General features: G+C 39.2%; 1 protein-coding gene across 4 annotated transcripts in view; it reads right to left on the reverse strand.

Annotated features, from left to right (window-relative positions):
• USP36 (ubiquitin specific peptidase 36) overlaps positions 1-21,693 on the reverse strand; it is a 40,393-nt gene extending 18,700 nt beyond the window's left edge. For 3 of the 4 annotated variants that reach the window (XM_020965940.1, XM_020965936.1, XM_078155830.1), the window contains exons 1-12: positions 21,604-21,693; positions 18,818-18,958; positions 17,230-17,491; positions 16,697-16,918; positions 14,826-14,936; positions 13,826-13,928; positions 7,897-7,964; positions 7,347-7,417; positions 5,756-5,838; positions 1,945-2,056; positions 736-876; positions 21-121 (exon numbers count right to left, since the gene is read on the reverse strand). In XM_020965940.1, the coding sequence (XP_020821599.1) occupies positions 21-121; positions 736-876; positions 1,945-2,056; positions 5,756-5,838; positions 7,347-7,417; positions 7,897-7,964; positions 13,826-13,928; positions 14,826-14,936; positions 16,697-16,918; positions 17,230-17,482 (1,265 nt within the window). In that variant the 5' untranslated portion in view covers positions 17,483-17,491; positions 18,818-18,958; positions 21,604-21,693. Of the gene's footprint in view, positions 1-20; positions 122-735; positions 877-1,944; positions 2,057-5,755; positions 5,839-7,346; positions 7,418-7,896; positions 7,965-13,825; positions 13,929-14,825; positions 14,937-16,696; positions 16,919-17,229; positions 17,492-18,301; positions 18,342-18,817; positions 18,959-21,603 lie in introns of all 4 variants that reach the window. The other variant, XM_020965937.1, reaches the window with a different exon arrangement.
• Positions 21,694-21,904: the final 211 nt, after the last annotated feature.

A 21,904-nucleotide genomic window follows, 5' to 3' on the forward strand; every position in this document is an offset into this window, starting at 1 on the left:
GAAGCCATCAAAAGACTTACCTGAGATAGAACAGAACATATGCCTGCTGGTTCAGGACCACTTTGATATTACTAGAATGGACCAAAGAATCATTCATCTGGTACCATTGCCCATTACTAGCCTAAAGTCATGAATAAATAAAAGGAAAAAGATCACTAAAGGTGTTAGACTCCCTTCTCTACTTTGAGTGATAAAAACTACAATCTGTAATTTCTAATATAATCCTATATATAACTAGGTGCTCAGAAAACATTAACAATTTAAAGAGGTGGGCCTCAAATGTTGACCCCTAAATGGTTTAACAATAATCTCTAATTCTCTCACATTTCATCACTCCTCAGGTTCTTTGTTCCAAAGAGATATGAAAGGCGATCTCCATACCTTCTACCACAAGCAAATACCTTCCCTTAGCTAAGATTCCTCTGATATTTATCAGGCAATTTTATAGCCCAAGCAATTAGAACAGCTACCTTCCCAACTCTTTCTCTACATATCTGATAATAGTAAAGATTCTAATAGATTTTTTAAAAAAGTAACTCACTTCCTCTGTGTTCTAAGTGGGGCTATGTATTTGCTAGAAAGATTTCCTATTTTCCCTAAAACGAAGGTTACAAAGGTTAAAGCAGGGCTTACATAACCTCTAAAGACTGGTGCCCTTGCACCAAAAGTCAATACTTATTTATCAAGAATCTATTACCAATTACATTGGCTGTACCTAAAAAAAGACAGACTTACCTTCACATAACAGTAATAATGTCCAGCATGGCAGCTATAGCCTGAATGGACAAGTACAGCATATAACCCATACATGACAGGGTCACCATTACTTTGTGACATATATGGGCGTATATTGAGAAATTCTGGATATCCTACATCCTGTTACAAAAGAAAACAGAAATTAGAACTTGTATCGAGACAAAAGGTTATTTTCTCTTTTATCTCTATCCAGACAAAGCAAATGCATTACATGGACAATAACTCAATAGTTCAAATCTAATTGGGCATTCAGCAACTTATGGAAGAAGTTTAAAAGAGTAAAATAATTCTTCCTTAGTTTAGGATATGATTTTGTAACTACATCAAATTTCAGTTTTATTTCTGGTCCTGCTATAAAGCAACAGTTCTCACCACCTCTTTTCCGAAAAGTAAAATGGGAATAAGCCTTGCTTTTCCCTACTATTCCACAGACATGTTGTGAAGATAATAGCTCACCTGAGCTATTTAAAATAAAATGGATTACTATACCTACTTTCTCCAGTAAATCCTATTTTTATAGAAAGAATCAGGCCTAAGGTCATTCCACAAAAAATTTCTTTCTGCAGAATGAGGTAAAAAACGGAGATGTCAACAAAAATTGGCAATTTATCCTAGGAATATTATAGGAAGAAAGTGTTCTCTGAACAATAACCAACATTTTCCCTAAATTTTACGAATTTCAAAACACAAAAATAAAAAATAAGTAATTATATAAAAATCAAATTAAAATACTTCAAAACTTCAGTGACTTAATTTGGAAACCAAGTACTTTGTTGTTGTTGTTGTTGCTGTTAAGTCATGGCCAACTCTCCATTTGGGGTTTTCTTGGCAAAGGTACTGGAGTGGTTTGCCATTTCCTTCTTAAACTCATTTTACAGATGAGGAAACTGAGGTAAACAGGGTTAAGTGACTTGCCTAAAGTCACACAGCTAGTAAATATCTGAGGCCAAATTTGAGCTCAGGAAGATGAGTCTTCCTGACTCAGGCCCAGCACTCTCTCCATTGTGCCAGCTAGCTACCCAACCAGGTACTTAAAGTTATATAAAAGTAATTTTACTGCATATATGTCTAAAATCATAATATCTGTCATGAGTATCTGCTTTTCAAATGGAGAGACAGATGGTCGGTACCTAATAGAGCTTCCAAAGCTCTAGTATTTAATCCAATAATTCTTGATAGGAAACTCACCTTGGTGATCTTACCCCCACTGAAGTTTGCAAAGCGCTTCAGGGAGAGGGTTAAGACACTGGATGTCCTATGAATTGTGAAGCGCTTACTGGCTGGCACTTTTTTCTTGCATCTACAGGGAAAACAGATTTAAAAACTCTATTAGATTATACTCTAGAAAGAACTGTTCTCTCATCTAAGTGATTTGGGAGTGATACACAAGTAAAAAGGATATAAAATGTTTGCCTAACAAAGGGCAAATCACCACAAAGCCATCCCTTGCTTTTCGACAGTTTAATCATCACATAAGGAATTGGAGGTTATTTATTAAACATAGCACAATCCATGGAGTTAAAATAAAATCCTTACCCACCATACTCAGCAAGTTTTATTGATGCTGTTTATGTATCACTGTCATTTCCTGATATATAGCTACTCCCCCCAGCCCCACTTTGTTCTTAATAACAAAGAAAAAGTTAAGCAAAGCCAACCAACATCTGATGGCATATATGCAACATTTTGCATCTACAGTCCCCTACCTTGCTACCAAAGAATTAAAGTGAGTTTGGCAAGACTATGGGAAGGCAAGTAATATACAATATGTAACGAGGCAGGAAAGATAGGTTGGGGCCAGGTTGTAAAGGGCTTTAAAAGACAGAGCGGTTTACATTTTTGGCTAGGGGCAACAGGGAGTCATTTAAGTTTGTTGTTCAGTCATTTTTCAGTCATGTCTAACTCTGTGATCCCATTTGACGTTTTCTTGGCAAAGATACTGGAGTGGTTTGCCATTTCCTTCTTAAACTCATTTTACAGATGAGGAAAACGAGGAAAACAGGATTAAGTGACTTGCAGTAACACAGCTAATTAAGTATCTGAATCTAGATTTGAACTCAGGAAGATGAGTGTTCCTGACTCCAGGCAAGGCACTCTATCCACTATACCACCTATTCCATTTAAGTTTACTAAATAAGAAAGTGACAACATCTGGTGTTATGCTTAAGGAAAAATACTTCAGCAGCAGTGCAGAAGATGGACTGAAGTGGAGAAAAGACTTAAGGCAAGGAAACAAATTAGGATACTACTGCAAATGCCTTGGCAAGAGATAATGAATGTCTGAATGGAGGTGGTAGTTGTATGACTAGAAAGAGAGTTGGATATACGATGTGACAGAGGTAGAAAAAGTGAGATTTGGTCATTGATGGGGTATAAGGAATGAGTTAGAATGAAAAGTAGAGGACAACTCCAAAGTTATGAATCTGGAAAACTGGAAGAATGATAGAGTAAGGAAGTTTGGAAGAAGGGTGAATCTGGGTGGATCAGCTTAGTTCTGGACATGTTAAGATTGAGATGTAACATTTCGTTTGAAATGTCCAATAAGCAGCTGCAGCATTACTGAAGCAAAGAGGAGAAAATGGGGCTTAATATATAATCTGTGAGTCATATGTATATAGGGATAATTAAACCCATGGAAACTGATGAAGTCACCTAGAACACATCCAGAATGGAAGGATGGTTAATAACATCAAATACATAAACTGGTCAAGGAGATGAAGATTAAACTAGTAGAATCTAAAGGGTCCTGGTGTGCTCCTGTTCCCAATCTCCCCCTTCTTTCCTCCTATTCCCTCCCCCACCGCCCTCACTATGGGGGTGACTTGAGTTTGCTTCAAGGCAGTAGGGAAGTAATCAGTAGACAGAGAGAAGTAATGACTGGGGAGGCAATCTACTAGAGAAGACAGGATGGGATGGAAGCAACAGCACACGTAGATAGGATGATCTTGGCAAGACCACTAGAGAGAAGAAGAAAAGATGGGTGATAGTAAAAGAATTGTAGATAAAGAGAAGGAAACAAAAGAGCTATGGACAAATAATTAGGGATTAGGTCTTTATTCAAGAAAGTGAGATGGGGGTTGGGAGGAGCTTGGTTCAATGAGAGAAGCTTAATGAAAAGTTTAGAATGGGCATGAGCTAGAGAATCAAATTGCATAGGAATATAAAAATTGCCCTGTTGCAGTGAGGCCTCAGTTAATATACATGAAGTTGATTAATATAAATGAGTATTTATTAGTGCAGGTATATGACTTCTTCCAGCTTCAGACAAGAGTCCAGGAGTGGGAGCAGAATGATATAGGGTTGGGGTATGACAAGGGGCAAAGTGAGCAAAGGATTTTAGTAGAGGATACTCTGAAGTCCAACTGGTTAACTACAGAGCAGAGATTTGAAAGGGAAAGCAAAATCATAGTAGGAGTAGTGGCCTCAGAAAGTAGTAAGGAGTAAAGGGCTCAGAGGGGTCCTGAGTTTAGGAGGGGTAAGGTTTGGGGAAAGATGGAATGACAGATTATGTTTAGAAACAGGGGACAGTTTAACAAAATAACCTGAGAAGATTGAGGAATTAGTCCAGAGAATTTAAGGGAACATCAACATAAATGCTGAAGTCCTTTCATATAAATGCAGGCATTAAGGAGGAAAACAAAATAGTGGACTTGATACTGAACTCCTTGAGAAAAGAGAGATAATGGCCGGCACACCATAGCTACCATGATCTACCCTACCATATAGAGTTAGTCAGTCAACAAGCATTTAGTAAGCACTTACTAGGTATAAAAGGTGCTATGCTGGGGGATACAAAGAAGGGAAAAAATATAGTCCTTGCTCTCAATGGAAATATAATCTGATGAGGGAGAAAATATGCAAATAACTAGGTACATATCTGAAATGGGAAGTCACTATTTCCTAGGGGAGATGAAGGGAATGGTGGGACCAGCAGCAGAAGAGGAAGGGTGACAGTAGGGGGAGACTGGGAGAAGCCTCCTGCAAAAGGAGGGATTTGAGCTGACTTTTGAAAGCAATCAGGGAAAATAAAAAGGCAGAAGTGAGGGGGCAAAGCATTCCAGGAATGAGAGACAGAGATGGCAGATGGAGTGCCGTTTGAGGAACTACAAGCAGGCCAGCATAAATGGACCATAGAATGTGTAGGGAAGTAAGATGCATATATTAGACTGGAAAGTAGGAAGGGGCCCAGGTTATAAATAGGTTTAAATACCAAACAATGGAGTTTATATTTGATCCTAGAGGTCTTAGGGCACTATAGGCCCTCCTAGAGAAGAGCTCATCCTTCCACTGAGTGTGAATGCAGCCCAGAGGTCAAGAAGCCAAAAATTAAGCCCAGGGGATAGGAATCTCTATTAACTACCTACTTTTCTCCTTCACCTCTCTATCAGACATCATGCCCAGTTATCTTAGTACCCTAAATTAATTGATTATTCCCTCTCCTTCTACCTCCCTTAACAATCTAAAGCTGGTAAACTCCCACTCCCCTTAACCTTTGGATTGAAAGGTGAAATCCTTACCACCCTCCCTCTACCCACTCCCTTCCCTGCAGCCTGACATAATGGAGAGAGAGCAAGTCTCGACGCCAGCAAGCTCTGAGCAAGTCACTTAACCTCTTAGTCTTCTTGGCAGTTCTCTAAGACTATAAATTGGGGGACTAATTCAAAAGGCATGAGAACTTGGGGGAAATACCAAAGGTACAGAAAAAATGTTTGGTCTTTTTGATACTGAAAAAAGATAACCAAAATAACATCAATTACTACTAGTCTATATGACTACTTTCCCATCCATATGAAATTTGTAAAGTAATTATCTACATATTCAACAAGAAGGAGGGAGAAAAGGATAGTAAATATACTTCACAGGATAATAAGAAAATGATTTTGGTGAGGAAAACCATCTTGGCAAGTAGAATGAAAAGAATATTACAGCATTAAGAAATATCCAGGAGACACGACAAACTCTAAAAATACCCCAGAGAAAGAACTAAAAGCTGATTTACTTAGCACACATGTAAGCATTCTCTCCACTCAAGACATCTGGTTTTACAAACAGCTCCAGGGCACGTACAATATTTGCAGCTTGCTGTAAAAGACAAGTGGCAAGAAAAGACAGTAGAAGAAAGAGCTTATATATATAGATAGATATAGATATAGATATATATACACAAGAAATACCAAAATTAAAACTTTTTAAAGTTTAAGTTAAACATTCATGTTATATTATATGAAAATCTGAGTCTTGAAATTCCTGTCTAATAAGGTCAAATGGCAAGCATCAGGAGAGACAGCAGATCAATAATGTTACCTGTTCTGTGAACTGAGGGAATTGTGGGAATACTGTGAATTGCACTGACTCCATCTTGTGGTTCAATTCTGGATCTAGCTCAGTTCCCTTTCTATTCAATTATGGATCTAGCCCAATTTCTGTCTCATGAGAAAACTTTATTAAATTATGGGAGAACTTTTATTGCATTGTTTGAATCTAGACCTGCATGGCTGGGAAGCTGGACCACCTCTATCTACTGCTTAGAGATACTTAACTAAGGACATGCTTAACCAAGGTTATGCTGACCACAAACCCAGTCAGATCCAAAGATTAATGCAAGTTTTCTCACATCTCAAGCAACCCATATGTCTCATCTTAAAACTGGCTCTGTTGGAACAGCTAGGTGACGCAGGGGATAGAGCACTGTCCCCGGAGTCAGGAAAACCTGAGTTCAAATCCAGCCTCAGACACATAACACTTACTAGCTGTGTGACCCTGGACAAATCACTTAACCCCACTGTCTAGGCAAAAAACAAAAAAACAAACAAAAAAACCCTGGCTCTGTATTGGTCAGTTGCTGTTTCCATGTTCCTCTGATTGAATACTATCACTTGGGAAGAAGTGGGATGCCACTTTTTCTGATTTAGGAAATGCACTTGTTTGCTCTCTCCCTCCCTACTTGAAAAGTCCTTAATCTTTCTTCCAATAAGAAATCAAATTACCTAATTTTTTATCCTAATTTTTTAAAATTAATTAATTATTTTGTTGTTTTTAATCAATTAAAAAATCTGTCTCCCCCTGTATTTGGGGTCCAGTGCCAAGTTGAAGAAGGCCTAGTCCCAATTTGTTATGCAATTTGCATGCATTGCTTAATAAATTTATACACTGGGAAGATCAAATCTTTGTTTCCTCAGTCATTTCAGATTCCACTTGTCACAGAACTTTAAAAATGATTTTACACACACACACACACACACACACACACACACACACACACACACATTCTTGAGTCAGTTAACAGGATTGTCAAGACTACTGTCAACTATTTTTCCTCTTAAAGGTTTCAGGTTTCCTCTAAATTATAGATTATCCTATTGAAAACTAGATAACAGCTTCTCTACCACAACACAAAAGTTGTAATACAGCAAAGAATGTCTTTATAAAAAGGAAAACTTACAATATCCCCCAAATTTTTGTGAAAAGCTGTCAAGAAACCTTCCCACCAAAGCAACACATTTCTCACTTCCCATCTAGCTCTTTTAAAAAAGCTAAAATCCCCACTTTCCCAACCCAGCCATGTAAGTCACAATATTATAATTTTGTACCCTGATCTCCAGTGCAACATCCAAATAGGGGTCATAGGTATCAGAGACGCTCTTACATACTGAACACTTAACTGTAATAAAACAGAGAGCAATTAGTCAAGCAGCAATGTAGCTAATTATAACTGCTGTAGATTCTTTCTCATTTTTCCTAAAGCTTACTTTGCTTCAAGTTTCATTTATCTTTCAAAACTCTATGACAATGTTAACAAGAGATTATGATAAAAACAGCTTTGTAAGTGTCATTACAGTGGTAAAAGATCTCATTTGGAACTTACATCATTCAAGGACAAAAAGATAGAGAACCAACCAAAAGCACCCCAGAGCAACTGAGTGCCTTAGCAGGGTAATGGAATCTTTTTCTCCAATAACCAATAGCTTTTCTGTACTGATGATAAACAAGATATCCTGGAGGTCCACTGTCTTCCAGCTAAAGTTTTATGATTTATATTGTTTTAAGAAATGATAAGAAATAGTAAGGATTTTTTGGATTCCTTTGGTTACTACTACAACCTCTAGCAAAGAAAAATAGGAATAAAAAGTCTCTACTCACCACGAGATCTGAGGTACCCTCCAAAAATCTGATGGACCAGAGTAGTTGCCTGCGTCTGGCGATCCAATCTACAAAACAGCATATGATATGACCCACTGATAGGAGACTTCCAAGATCAATATATAACTGGATAACACCCAACTCCTACAAAATAGCTAGAATTTGCATTGTGGGTAGATTGTCTTAAGTCCCTTAAAATGTTCTCATGACAAGGGGGGAGAGTGTATGACAAACCAGGTCACCTTACTTCACTAAGGCAAAATACTCTAACTCCCAAGACGTTGCCTTTCATGTAGAAGTGAACAATGCTAATTTGTTTCCCATGATAACCAGCATTTTCCCACACTTCAATGAGCCATCGCTCAGATTACCTTCATAAATAGCAATTAGATTTTATTGCCACAAATATTTAAGGTACTTAGGAGCTTTTCAACTGGACTTGTGATTTTTTTTTCCAGTACAGAGACCTCCCAGGGAGGAAAACTCTATCAGTGCAGATCAGCAAAAACAGTGCAGCCTTAAAAACAAGAATTGCCCAGGGCACTGAGAGGTTAAGTGACTTGCCCAGAATCACCAAACCAATACATATGAGAGGTAGGAATTGACTCCAGGTCTTTCTGCCTCAAGGGCCAAATCTCTATCCACTATACCATACTTATTCTCTCTTTCCTATGAACACAGGAGTTTTCCAGCTTCCTTTTGTTTGTTGTCTCCCCATTAGATTGTAATCTCCTTGAGGGCAAAGACTGTCTTTCTTTATTCATATTTTTATATTTATTTACAGTGCTTAGCACAGTGCCTGACACATAACAGATGCTTAATAAATGTCTATCAACTGACTGACTGATTGAACACAATGTACATGGCTATTATTACTTTAGGGTAGGATACTCTGAAGGCCTTTTCTTAACTTACTCCCTCTCTAAACTCACCTTAGAAAAGATGGCTAATTTATTAAAAATAGCTAAATACCCCCAAAACTATACTTTTAAACAGGATTTTTCCTGCCTTGCACAGATGACCCTGGCATAGAATTCATAATTATTCATTTTATACTGCCAAATCTAAGAGTATTTAAACAAAAAAGGAAAAGGGTCAAAGAACAAAGTTGTATCATTTAGATGTCAGACTTTCAATCCCAATTTTCTGTAGATATGAAGTTCTTTTTCATAAGCCCCTTTATAGTTTTCCCCCCATGACAAGTCTGGTAGGAACTCAAGAGCCTTACTACAAAACAGAATTTTAAAAGGCTCAAAACAGTGAATCACTGGCAAGAGGCAAACAAGGTAGGAAAAATAACTGACAAACAAATCTAGATTTCAAAATAGTATTGTATGCTAAAACTTTCTGAATCAGGCTACAGAGATAAATTTCCTTCATCTTGGAAATTCCATGAATAACATTCCTAATTTTTCAGCTCTATAAAGTGAGTCCTGAACAACTGTTGCCCCAGCAGAGGCTATAGACCTGTCTTTCTTTGGAGCATGTTACAGATCCTTTGGATTCAGGCTTCAAACAGTCTGAGAAATATAAAACAACCGAAGTCTATATAGTAATAAAGGTACTGACTGCAAAAATACCTTTCTAAATAGCACAAATTTATGTTCCCTTCAAAGTAATCAATCAACAAGCACCTACTTGCTAAACACCTACTACAACGCACCAGACACTGTGCCCAGCTCTGAGTACACAAATATGGTAAATGAAATCATCCCTATTCCCAAGAAGCTTACATTCTAATGGGGAAGACAAGTGTATATATAAATGTGTATGTACAGAATAAATATAAAAAGAATTAAATACAAATAAATTAAAGAGTAGTTAAATACAAGGTAGTTTCAGGGAGAAGGCACTAGCAGTTAAGGGGATCAAGAAAGATTTCATGAAATCCAGCCTCAGACCAAACACTTAACACTTACTAGCTGTGTGACCCTGGGCAAGTCACTTAATCCCCAACTGCCTAAAAAAAACACACACAAAACCAAACCAAAACAAAAAAAAGATTTCATGTAGGTAGTGGTACTTAGGCTGTATCTGTAACCAAAGGAAAAGAAAAACACCATGAGGCAGGAGAGAGGAAGGCCATGTACCCCAGGCATGGGGAACAGTTGATACAAAGTCACAAAGTCAGGAGCTGGCGTGTCATGTGTAAGGAAATATGACTAGATCACAGAGTACAAGATGGGGAGTGAAGTATAAGGAGCCTGGAAAGACGAGCTGGCACTAGGTTGTTAAAAGCTTTAAAAGCCAAATACAGGAGGTTATATTTGATTCTGGAAGCAAAAGAAAGCCCTCATAGTTTACTAAGAGGAAAGTGATGTAGTTAGATCTGTAAGGAAAATGACTTTGGAACTCTGAGGATGAAGAATCAAAGTTCAGAGAAACTTCAGGCAGGAAGACCAATCAGTAGGCTATTGTAACTACTGCAATAGACCAGGGCCTGAACAAAGGTAGTTGTGTGAGTAGAGAAAAGGGGCTGAATGAGAAATGGTGAAGACATAGCAAATGCCTGGATTTTGCAACTGATATCTGGAGAAAGAAGCTGAGGATAACACCAAAATTATGAATCTAGAATGTTGGAAGACGGTGGTGCTTTTGCAGAAAAAGAGAAGTTTGGAAGAAAGTTGGGTTTAGGGGGGAAAATAATGAGTTCATTTTTGGGCACGTTAAATTTAAGATTATCTTTGGGACATCCTGCTTGAAATGTCCAGTAGGCAACTGGTAATGTGAGACTGAAGTTCTCAGTGGAGGAGAAACTAGAGCAAGATAAATAGATCAAGAAGTCATCTGCATAGAGATAATAGTTAAACCTATGAAAGCTGATGAGGTCACCAAGAGAATGTTGAAAAGAATAGTGGGCCTAGGACAGAAATTTGAGAAACACACAGAGTTAGGGAGAAGGAGACCAAGATAAGTAGATGACACTAGTAATATCAAAAAACCTAGAGAGAAAAGTTTATCCAAGAGAACAGTGTGGTCAACAATTCTGAATAATAGTACTGAATATCTGAATAAAGGCCATTAGAATTAACAATTAAGAGAGCACTAGTAACTCTGGAAGAGCAAATTCAGTTAAGCAATATGGCTGGGGACCAGATTGCAAAGGGCTGAGATTCAGAGTAGAGGAAATGGTCACATTTGAGTATAGACCACATTTTCTAGGAATTCAGCTAAGAAAGACAGAAGAAATAGTGGGGAGGGGGGGTTCTGGTGAAAAATTTTTTTAAAGGATGAGGAAGACTTGAGTATATATGAAGGCAATTTAGAAAGAACAAGTAGATAGGGAGAAATTGATGGCTAAAGTTACAATCTGCTGGTGAAGATGTGAGGGGATGGGGGTGGGGCTAAGCTGGCCAAATAAAAGGAGTGACTTGCTTCAGCTCACCTCCAACCCCCTCCAAATACTTGTAAAAAATGACTCCAAACAAATTCTAAGGCAAAACAACCCACAAAAAGACAGAGTGAAACAAATCTCCAGCCCAAGACAACCTGGATGGTTGATGGGAAAGATCTGTTGTGCCTGACTGGGAGAGGAGTGCAGTTCAACGTGGGCCATGCCAGCAAAGATGGGGACCTAGCAAACCCAGAGCAGGCTTCAGGGGACTGAATCACTAGCAGCTATGACAGTTTCCAGACTTCTCAACCCTCAAAAGCCAAAGAGTACTTAGGTCAGTGAGAAAAGTCTGTCAGACCTGGGGTGAGAGAGGAGCGTGGCACAATCCTGGCCCTAGTGCAGCCCGGGGGTGGTGGCCATAGTGGCAGCAGCTGCTTCCAGAGCTTTTGGCCCACAGACAGTGGAGAGAATCAAGTGGCTGACCAGAAGGGGATTGCAGGGATCTTTCTGCTGATGCTGGGACAGGATTCTCTTGTTTTTCTCCCCATCTCTCCCTTCCCCTCACCCCAAGATAGCATGCTTTCTGAATACCCCTTCCCCCAAATTAATTAATTAAAAATAAAGTGTAAGCTTTTTGAGGGAAAAAAAAAGATGTGAGGGGATAGGATCCAGGGCATATAGAGAGGGGCTAACATCGGTAATGAGAAGGGTCGCCATACTGCTAAAAACTGGAGGAAAGGAGAGAATAGGAAAAGATGATGTCAATGAGTTTTGAGTTGAAGAGAAAGAAAAAAGAAGCTCTTCTTGAATAGGCTCCATTTTCTCAACAAAGTAAGAGGCTAGTTCCTCATCTGAGATAGTAGGGGAAGGGAGATGTGTGGGAGGTCTGAAGACAGGTTTAGAAAAGATTTTGCGGGAAGTAAGATAGAAGATCAATTAAAGAAGTAATATGAATACCTTGCTGCAGGGAGGACCCCGTTGAAGTTGAACATGATTTTATAAATTTTATAAATACCTAGTCAACACAATTGTGCAACTTCCTCCAGTTCCATGCAGCAACACGTAAGTAGGAGCTAAGGAGTTCAGTGATGGGTAGTCTAGAGCTAAACCTAGAGCTAGGTTTAGCAAAGGATAAGCAGCAATAGGATAAGAGAACAAGGGATAGGAAAGTAGAGAACAGTGTGGAGTTAAATTGGCTAACTATTAGCTAACTATAGGGTTAAGATTAGAGAGGCCAAGTGGAGTCAAACTAAGGGTAATGGCTTAAGAAAGAACTGTGGGGAAGAGGAAAGCAATAGAGGACTAAAGAGGGGGTGATGGAGTAGGGGAGAATAACTTGTTTAAGAAGGGTGAGGCCTTCATTTCTAAAATATATAGAGAATTAAGACAAATTTATAAGAACACAAGCCATTCCCCAATTGATAAATGGTCAAAGGATATGAACAGACAGTTCTCAGACGAAGAAATTAAAGCCATCTATAGTCATATGAAAAAATTCTCTAAATCATTACTGATTAGAGAAATGCAAATCAAAACAACTGTGAGGTACCACATCACACCTATCAGATTGGCCAACATGACAAAAATGTTGGAGAAGATGTGGCAAAATCTGGAACACTAATACATTGTTGGTGGAGTTGTGAAATGATCCAGCCATTTTGGAGAACAATTTGGAACTATACCCAAAGGGCTACAAAAACATGCATATCCTTTGATCCAGCAATAGCGCTTCTAGGGCTATATCCAAAAGAGATCAAACAAATGGGAAAAGGACCTACATGTACAAAAATATTCATAGCAGCTCTTTTTGTGGTGGCAAAGAATTGGAAATTGAGAGGATGCCCATCAATTGGGGAATGGTTGAACAAGTTGTGGCATATGAATGTAATGGAATACTATTGTGCTATAAGAAATGATAAACAGGCTGACTTCAGAAAAACCTGGAAAGACTTATATGGTCTGATGCTGAGTGAAATGAGCAGAACCAAGAGGATTTTGTACACAATAACAGCCACGTTATGCCATGACTAATATTGTTAAACTGAACCCTTCTCAGCATTACGAGGATCTAAGACATCTCCAGAGGCCTCGGGATGGAAAATGCTGTCCACATCCAAAGAAAGAACTATGGGAGTCGAATCGCTATCACTTATTTTTACCTTCTGTTGAGTTTTGTTTCATCTTTCTGATGGTTCCTCCTATTGGTTTTAATTTTTACTTACAACTTCACTAATGTGAAAATATGTTTAACGGGAATGTAAATATAAAGCCTAAGTCAGATTGTCTGCCGTCTTGGGGAGGGTGGGGGGGAGGAAGGGGGAGAAAAATTTTCAACTCAAAAGCATATGGAAGTGATTGCTGATAAATCAAAATAAATTAATAAAATTTAAAAAAAAAGAAGGGTGAGGCCTAAGGAGATTTGGAATGATGGGAAGTTATGGTTGGACAGAAGAATGTCAGAGATTTTAATTCAAGAAATGGAACATTTCTGGGTGATGGTAAAATCCAGCATGTAACCATTTCTATTTGTGGCTGAGGCAGAGCGAAATCAGCTTCCAAATTCTCAACCAGAAGGTGAAGAAAGTAAGTACATACTTTGTATAGCCATTCAAGCAGGCCTTTTGCATAGCATCAATAATATACCGAAGAAACTCATGTGCATCTTCCTGGTTTCCAAATCGGAAGTGCCGAGCTATTTCTAAGGAGGGAGAGAATGGGAAAGAAAGAAATTCAGCCAAGTGGGTAAAAGGTTGAAATTTTACCTTTCAAACAACCATTCTATTCCCTGTTTTCCTCAACATTACTTAAATACTCAAAGAACAAAGCTTCAATAGGGGCTAATTCTTAATACTTCAGAGAAAAGCAGATACTCCACAAAGCTAAACAGGAACTAAGAACATTTAGTCTACTGACTTACTTAATCTTCAGAAGAGTCAGTACAAAGCAAAAAAAGCAATTTTCCTATGGCATTGTATTTTTTTCCAAAAACCAACCTGTCCACTGCTTATGGCAGAGATGGAGGGTAAATCAGTATGTAGCAATGATAAATGGCCATATCTAATGACTGGGAAGTGGGTTTACACCTATAGGCATGCTCCATGCCTTTATTTATGCTATCTCCCTACTGAAAGAGAAGGCAGCATGGTATAATAGAAAGAACCCTAGACTAGAGAGAAATCAGGATATCTTAGTTCTACATATAGCCCTGCTACTTAACTAGCTCTATGACCCTGAGGAAGTAATTTTACCCCTCTAGGTCTCAGTTTCCTCATCTGTAAAGAAGCTAGACAGGTGATCTCTCAGAAACTTTCTAGTTCAAATATTACATGACTTATTAAGTCTTCCCCAAAGACTCTAAGCTCTAATAGCCCCTTCCATCTCTGCAACCTTTGTGATTTATTGCCTGTCACAAAATTTAGTGCTTTATATGTGGTTGTTTTCTAATTGTTTGATATGGACAAGTCTTGTTTCCCCAATAAGATATCCTGAGGATAGTTCCTATTTCTTATAGATCTTACACATTCCCCACAGTATCCAGCATAGTTCTAGGCAATTAGATCTAAATAAATATTTGTTCATATTACTCAATTCTTACTTTTCAGGTCTCGGATAAAGGAGACTGGCTTGATAGCATTGCCACTGTTGGCAAAGGCCTGGATCATGTGATTCTGCATAACACATAACATACAAAAACCTCCTTGGTGACCTGCAGACATGAAAGAGACAAAGAGATTGCTAACTAGTCTCCAACAGAATCTATGATGGTCTTATGACAAATGACAAAAGATTGAGGTAGCTAGCAACTGGAATCTCAAAGAGAATACTGAGAAGTAAGACAACTATAAGGTTAGAATCAATGATCACTACAGAAAGAAGCCCATTTTGTGCTAAACAGACATTAGGGCTAATGAAAACCTTGATTCTAGTATTCTTACACTGTAGCATTTTTTTTTAAAAGATTATTGTTTGTATCAGGTTCTAGTCATTTTAAAAATTAAGCTCAGAAAAATATCTGCTCTCTGCTTGGAAGGGATGTGAAAAAATAGGTACACTAATGCACTACTGGTAGAGTTGTGAACTGGTCCAACCATTGTGGACAACAATTTGAAAGGACTATTAAACCCTGCATTCTGATCCAGAAATATTGCTATTAGTTCTGTATCCCAAAAAAAGCAAAGGAAAAGGATCTACATGTACATAAATATTTACAGCAGCTCTTTTCTTGGTGGCAAAGAACTGCAAACTGACAGGATTCTCATCAACTGGAGAATGGCTGAAAAAGTTGTGTTATTGTGATGGAATACTACTGTTCTAAAAGAAATGACGAGGTGGATGGTTTCAAATAAAGTAAGCAGAATCAAAAGAACATTGTACACAGGAACAGCAATATTGTAAGGATGATCAACTGTGAAAGACTTAGCTATTCTGATCAACACAGTGATCCAAGACAATTCCAAAAAACTCATGATGAAAAATGCTGTCTACCTCCACAGATACTAATGAACTCAAAGTGCAGGTTGAAGCATATTGTTTTTCACCTTCTTTATTTTTCCTGCCTTTTTTTGGCAACACGGCTAATAAAGAAATATGTTTTGGATGACTTGACATGTATAATGGGTACCATATTACTTGCTTTCTCAAAGGGTGGGGGAGGGGCTAGAGGGAGAGAATTTGGAACTCAAAATAAAAAACTTCAAAAAAAAAAGTATTAGCCGATAAAAAATATTTGTTCTCTATCTCTTAATTTCACTTTACTTGATTATAATAGATCAGGACTTAGTGATTACTATTCACACTAAGAGAACTTCATGAAGTTATCTTGCCGGATACTTCTCAGTAAACTCATTACTACGAGCAAGTACAGGGCTACTGAGGTCTTAAAGGTCCAAATGCAACACAGCAGTCTATTCATCCTTTCAACTAACTCTGGACATAAGACACAGAACATAAGCTCTACAACAAAGATTTCAAAATTGGCCTTTAGCACTTTTAACCTACTTAGACCAGTTTCTCAAAATCCTATAAACAGAGCACCTAAATTAAAGAGGTCAACTTAAAAAAAAAAGCCTAACTCCTTTTCTCAATTACTAAACTCTAGGTGAAAAAAAACCCCTCAATTTACTGTAAAACATTATGAGTTAATCTGCTAATCATCTTCCTAATGCCACTGACTGATTTTCAGATGAACAGTTATTTTCATGTAGAATAAGTAACAGTTTGTGCAAAGAAAGTATAAACAAAAAGATAATGGAATTTAATTTGCTTTACTAAATATTTTCTGGATTTCACAAAATAAAAGTACTTATGTTCAAGGATAAATTCTAGTTAATCTAAATACTGATTCTGGCCAGATGCATCACTGCCATATTGGAAAACATCAACACATAATCACAGATCTATGACCTCAATGTAGCTACATTATCAAATTCAGAAAAAGTCATTTTTATACCACAAAATTATACTCACAGTTCCGACTGTGTTCTTTAGACAGCAAGTAGTTGGCTAGAGGGGGTGTGTAGGTCAAACACTGTATGGTTGAGTTCAAGAAGCAGGTGTTGCCTAGGTTATGGAGACCTGCTCCAACTCGGTAAATTCGTTCCCACTTCAAAGATAGCCGATCCATAGGAAAGAGAACTTTCTGTGGGGCTGGAACACCATCACTATAGCTTTCAAACCCATGATCACTACCTGAAAAAACAAAGGTAAGGAGAGGAAATGATTGATATACATATACAGAGTCACCAGAAAATCCTCTGAAATGATGCCTCTGAAGTGATGCATCTTATCCAGACTACCAAAAAAAAAAAAAGAAAGAAAGAAACTGACAAAAAAGCTACCTACCTTACAAGTGTAGAAGTTCTGAGAAACCTAAATTTCTATCCCTTCATCTTCCCTTTTGGCAAATACTATGTAATTATTTCTCCTTTACAGGGATAGAGAGACCTTATTCAAATCCATCATTCTCTGACCTATACTCTGCTCCCAAATATACTACTTACCCTGTCTCCTGATCTGTGCCTCATCACAACTCTTGTGTCGACTGGCAGCCTCTGTTTTGGGGTTCAACAGCACATATTTGCTCTTTAAGGATTCCAACTGATAAGAGAAGCTCTTGCTTGCAGGCTCAAATTCTATCTTCTGTAGGAGGACCTTTTTGGCAGATGAAGCCAAGAGCTTCCCCAGATCGCCATCATCTGTTGAATCCTTTCGGCCAGGTTTTAGAGCTTCCTTTAGCTTATCAACAATTGGCATGGTGCATCACTGAAAGTAAAAGAGTAGAGATAAAGTAATAAAAAAAATGCTGGATAATAAGACGGTCATTTCCCTTAAACTCTTCTCAATGATCATTATGGATCACTAAGGAACTACTTGAATAAGCTACCTAGGATCATCAATTATCATCCTCACAAAGAAATGCAAACCACAGTAACAAACTAATTAGAAGCCTCAATAAAGGTAGAGAAGAAAAATAACCCAATGAAAACAGATTTCAAAATAAACATTCTACAAATCTTGCAACATTTTCAGAAATGTAAACTAAACTGTGGGGAACAAAAGAAAATCAGTGATCCCTGGGCAGAAACTGGTCAATTTGAAACAGAATGGTACAAGTCTATTTATAAAGTTATTTGTCACTATCCCACCAAAAAAAGAGTGGGAGTAAGGAAGGAGGTTCAATGGGACTGGCAACTAGGGTATAACAACAAAATGGCAACATTTAAACAAATCTATCCAAAAATCTCCTTGTCAAATAGTAACTTATAAAATAAATTCAGATATCCATGACCAAATAAACTCTAAAGATGTTACACTAATAGTAGTATTTTTTTTCTCCTCTTTCTCTTTTCTTTACCCTGATCAAGGGAACAACTGAATTTATCAACTATCAACTACCTTTGTCACTTATGCTCTTATGCTAGACCATACTAGGTGGGATTCAAGAACTCCTTGAATTACACTTAGAAAAATTTAATGAGGGGCAGCTAGGTGGCACAGTAGATAGAGCACTGGCCTTGAAGTCAGGAGGACCTGAGTTCAAATCCGGCCTCAGACCAAACACTTGACACTTACTAGCTGTGTGACTCTGGGCATGTCACTTAACCCCAACTGCCTAAAAATAAAAAGAAAAGAAAAAAATTAATGGGGAAAATCTACACTAGGAAATTCCTTCGAACCCAGGAATCTAGCTTGGTATTATAAACATCAACTAAACACCCTCCATTTCAAGGCCGCCCGAAGGTCAAGCATATAGCAATATGGATGATCTATTTTTATATAGATTTCCTTTCCCACACTGTCTTAAACGAATGTGGAGTTTTAGCAGCTTAAAACCACACTATAACTTTTGGAACACCCTATATAGACATGATATCTGTGTGTATATGTGTGTGTAATATGTATGCATGTGTATAAAAATATATATATACACACACATATTTAAAACTTATTAAGTCTGATTTTTCTGAAATGTGCTAAAAACAAGATACCTGTTCTAGGGGAAAGTCTTCAAAAGCACTCAATAGTGCAGGTTCATATACAAAAAAATTGAAGTGATAACAAAATGTGCAGAAACCTTTGCAGGCTCACCTGGGATGTGAGGATTTAGACCAGCTGCTGCAGCAGCATCTGATCAGGTTATGGAGAAAGAGGACTACTCCAGCAAGCCAAATGTTGTCCTCTACCTTGAATTAGGAAGCTCCTCTTTCTTTTCCTTTTAAGTCAGCAAAACTGCCAGGTGAACAGAACATTATCAATCATCAGAATCCCGAGTATGAAGAAAATTATTAAACAAACTTCCATTGCCCTTCTAGCAGTAATTTCCATTTTGGACCACAAAAGTACTGATCATTCGCTATGTATATGAAAGCTAAGGGGCAATCTGGAGAGTAACTGTGGAAGAGGATGAAATGTGAGCACAATGAGGACTGAATACGAATTCTTGCCATGGTCATCTCAACCTTTGTTCAAGAAGGCTGCCTCAAATGAAAAGATAATAAAAGTAATGGCAAGGTCATTAGCTAGAATCTCATATCTTCCATCAATTTCACTTGAAAAGACTAAGAGTTAACGGATCCATTAACAAATTTGTTCTTTCAATTAATGAGTACCTGGAAAATACAAGGAATATCAAAGGATACTATCTGCTGACATTTACTGTGGTTGCTTTAAAATTTGTAAAACATTTTATATTATTTCATTTGAGCCATACAATTCAGGGAGGTGAGTCAGTTGAGTTTAGACAAAAATAAGTAAATAAATCCACATAACCCATTACCATGAGGATAAAGGACTAGATTTTTTTTCCTTTCCAAACATAGGATTTGAGAGCCTTAATTGAGATAATTATCCAACATCAATATTTATTTCACAAATTATAGCAGAAGCTTTAGGAACTAAGCAACAAATGACCACCCTCTGAAGCCAAAACAGGACTGTTTAAAAAAATCACACACTTTAATTTTACACATTAAAACTTATGAAAATGTCCCATACATTTAAGAGTTCTGTTTTAAATAAAGTTATCCTATTATCCTATACTGGGTGTCACTTTATCACTAAAGCATAAAATTTCAAAGAGAAAAACTCAGTGATCCTGAGTAACCAATGGTAAATTGCTTCACATAGTATACTCAAAATATCCACCATTTAAATACACAAACAATTCTCTTTTCAAGCCTACATATTACTCTCCAGGGTATACAGAGAAGTGCACTACATGCACAAGGCTGACACCTCTTGGTCTTTCCAACTGTCATGTGTCAAATGCTCCCACCTGCTATGTGCAGTCAAGGGGAGGATTAACAATATGGAAACAGCACAAACCCTATTCAGGGCTTGCTAAGAGATCAGAAACTCTGCTACTTTTCAAGAGAGGGCCTGTCATTGCAGGGAAGAGGGCGAATCAAGACCCCTCCTTCCTTGAAGACATTCCCATATCCACCAAAAAGCTGCTTGGATCTTAATTTTATATTGGTCTGCTACCTGACACTGCCCTAGGAAGCAACTCTGGCAAGTAGAAGAAACGTACTTCATCCTAAAAATAGCTGAATACTGCCCCTTATAAGCAATATGTACTTGGAAAGACATCAGAAACAAATGTTTTATGAGAGAAAGGTTACTTTCCCAGAGAAAATAATTTTCTTAAATCAAATGAGATATTTGTAAAAGCACCTAGCACACAGCAGGCACTTAACACTTATTCCCTCCCTTCCTCAAAAATACCTCAGTTTTTAAAAGAAAGGCATTATTTCCTCTCACATTTCCAGAGCGCCCCACAAAAGCACATTAAACTGACAACTTTATTCCCTTTAATTGGTCAAAGTCACCTCCCAGAAACAAAACAAACAAAAACCCTGGCCATTGCTCCCCAAAGTGTTGTTTCTATAGGCATGGATCTTGCTAAGCACCAAAAAATAGGTTTTTCTTTTTGCTGTCTCTCTCAGACTCCAAGGAAGGTGAGCTCTCTACCACCCTACATCCCCAGAATCGATTTTAGGACTTGTCTTGATTGGAGGACGAAGAGAATCTGGGCAAGGAGAGAAGTTTCAGACCTGGGTCCCTAGAAAACAGCACTAAAAGCAAACCTTGCAGCAAAACCCCAAGTCTAGAAAGCAGGCCTGCAGACCGAGAAAGAAGGTGAGCATTAAGAACTCAGGCATCTGACCTGCCAGAAACACAGGCTCCAGAAGGCTCACTGAGAGACAGCAATGGCACCCCACCAGGTTCTCCTACAGAAGATACAGTCTTTTACAGAACCCCAAGTCAGGAACGAAGAAGACATTCCCCTCCCCCATCACGGGAGTACGCGGGCATTCGGCCCATCCGAGCATCCTACCCGCATGCACAGGGCCTGAGGGGTCGGGGGAGGGAAGGACACGGGACTCAGACCGTCGTCACTGTCCCCTGACGTAGACTCTGCCCGAGACCCGTACGCACCCCAGCACACGCTGATTCCTGGAGCCCCGTGGGTGCGTGTGCGCCACGTACCCGAACACCTGCGAGGGCGGCCTGTTCCACCCTTCCTCCCCCACCCCCGTCAGCCCTCACCGGGACCAAGCTCAGCATCCTCGGCGCCCACCTCAGACTTGGCACCAGCGCCCGCTCCCCCGGCCTGGGGAAGAAGCGAGGGCCCAGGCCCCGTAGCCAAGACAACCCTCTCCCTCCACCGCTGCCCCCCACCCTCACAGCAGTGACTGAGGCTACACCGACCCGACCCCTGGCCCCAACCTCCGGAGGCAAGAGACAGCGGCCACGGCCCCGCACCACAGCACACCAGCGACCCATCCCGCCGCTGCGGCCCCCCAACTGTCCTCCGTCGCTGCCGCCCACTGTCGCCCTCGTTCTACCCCCAACTCCCCGCGCCCCCAACCTACCCAGGGGGCTTCAGGAGAAGGGAGTCTGTCAGTCCGTCAGGAGCGGCGCGGCGCGCTCCACTAGCTCTCGGGCCCTCACACGCACCATCCGGGGCTCCGCCGGCGCTTCAAACACGTGTCAGCGGCAGGCCTTAAAGGCGCCGTGCCCTGCAAGCGTTCCTCGGCCAACTTCGAGGGTAGGTTTTCCTTTAAGAGGCGGAGCCTCTCACGTACCGGAGGGCAGCTCGAGTCCGCACACGCTTCCGTCTTCAGTGTTTGTCACAGGAGTTTCCTCCGCCTCCTCCTCCTTCCCCTATTCTCC

The sequence above is a fragment of the Phascolarctos cinereus genome, unplaced genomic scaffold, assembly GCF_003287225.1.
Source record: "Phascolarctos cinereus isolate Bilbo 61053 unplaced genomic scaffold, phaCin_HiC Scaffold_5;HRSCAF=322, whole genome shotgun sequence".
Taxonomy (NCBI): domain Eukaryota; kingdom Metazoa; phylum Chordata; class Mammalia; order Diprotodontia; family Phascolarctidae; genus Phascolarctos; species Phascolarctos cinereus.